General features: G+C 41.8%; 1 protein-coding gene across 1 annotated transcript in view; it reads left to right on the top strand.

Annotated features, from left to right (window-relative positions):
• Nucleotides 1–588, top strand: part of LOC101864503 (E3 ubiquitin-protein ligase RNF220) — a gene marked incomplete at its 3' end in the record, with an annotated part of 44,738 nt that extends 44,150 nt beyond the window's left edge. Inside the window, 1 exon segment of the mRNA XM_005113077.3 lies at nt 462–588. Coding sequence (XP_005113134.2) covers nt 462–588 — 127 coding nt within the window.
• Nucleotides 589–967: the final 379 nt, after the last annotated feature.

Genomic DNA, 967 nt, shown 5'->3' with positions numbered 1-967 from the left:
AAAGTGATGATGATTATGATGGTGATGATGATGATGAAAGTGATGGTGATGATAATGATGATGATGGGGATGATGATGATGCTGATGAAAGTGATGGTGATGATAATGATGATGATGGGGATGATAATTGGGATGCTGATGGTGATGATGATTGGGATGCTGTTGATGATGGGGATGATGATGATAATGATAATGATGAAAATGATGATAATGATGTTGATGGCGATGATGATGATGAGATGAGATTTGTTTGTTTTTGTAACTAACTGTGAAATGTGTTTGTTTGTTTTTGTAACTGACTGTGAAATGTGTTTGTTTGTTTTTGTAACTGACTGTGAAATGTGTTTGTTTGTTTTTGTAACTGACTGTGAAATGTGTTTGGGGTTTTTTGTAACTAACAGTAAAATATGTTGTTTATTTTTTGTTACTGACAGTGCAATGTGTTCGTTCTGTTGTTTCAGAGCAGCGCAAACGTGCGCCCCATGACGGCCTCACCCCGTGCTGTCCTGTGTGTGGACTGACCCTTAGAGCCGGGGAGTTGGAGCAACACTTTATGTTGGAGATTGAGAAACTGGACAAAATAGCACGGTGAGTTGTGTGTGTGTGTGTGTGTGTGTGTCTGTCTGTCTGTGTCAGTGTGTGTGTGTGACTGTCTGTCTGTCAGTCTGTCTGTCAGTCTGTCTGTCGATCAGGAAAAGATAATGTAGCCCTAGCGTCGTTAGTGTGTGTGTGTGTGTGTGTGTGTGTGTGTGTGTCTGTCTGTGTTAGTGTGTTTGTTTGTCTGTCTGTCTGTCTGTCTGTGTCAGTGTGTGTGTGTGTCTGTCTGTGTTAGTGTGTTTGTCTGTCTGTCTGTCTGTGTCAGTGTGTGTGTATGTCTGTCTGTGTGTATGTATGTCTGTCTGTCGATCAGGAAAAGATAACGTATCCCTAGCGTCGTTAGTGTGTGTGTGTGTGTGTGTCTGTCTGT

Source organism: Aplysia californica, unplaced genomic scaffold (assembly GCF_000002075.1).
Source record: "Aplysia californica isolate F4 #8 unplaced genomic scaffold, AplCal3.0 scaffold01596, whole genome shotgun sequence".
Classification (NCBI taxonomy): domain Eukaryota; kingdom Metazoa; phylum Mollusca; class Gastropoda; order Aplysiida; family Aplysiidae; genus Aplysia; species Aplysia californica.
This window is presented reverse-complemented; position numbering and strand designations above follow the sequence as displayed.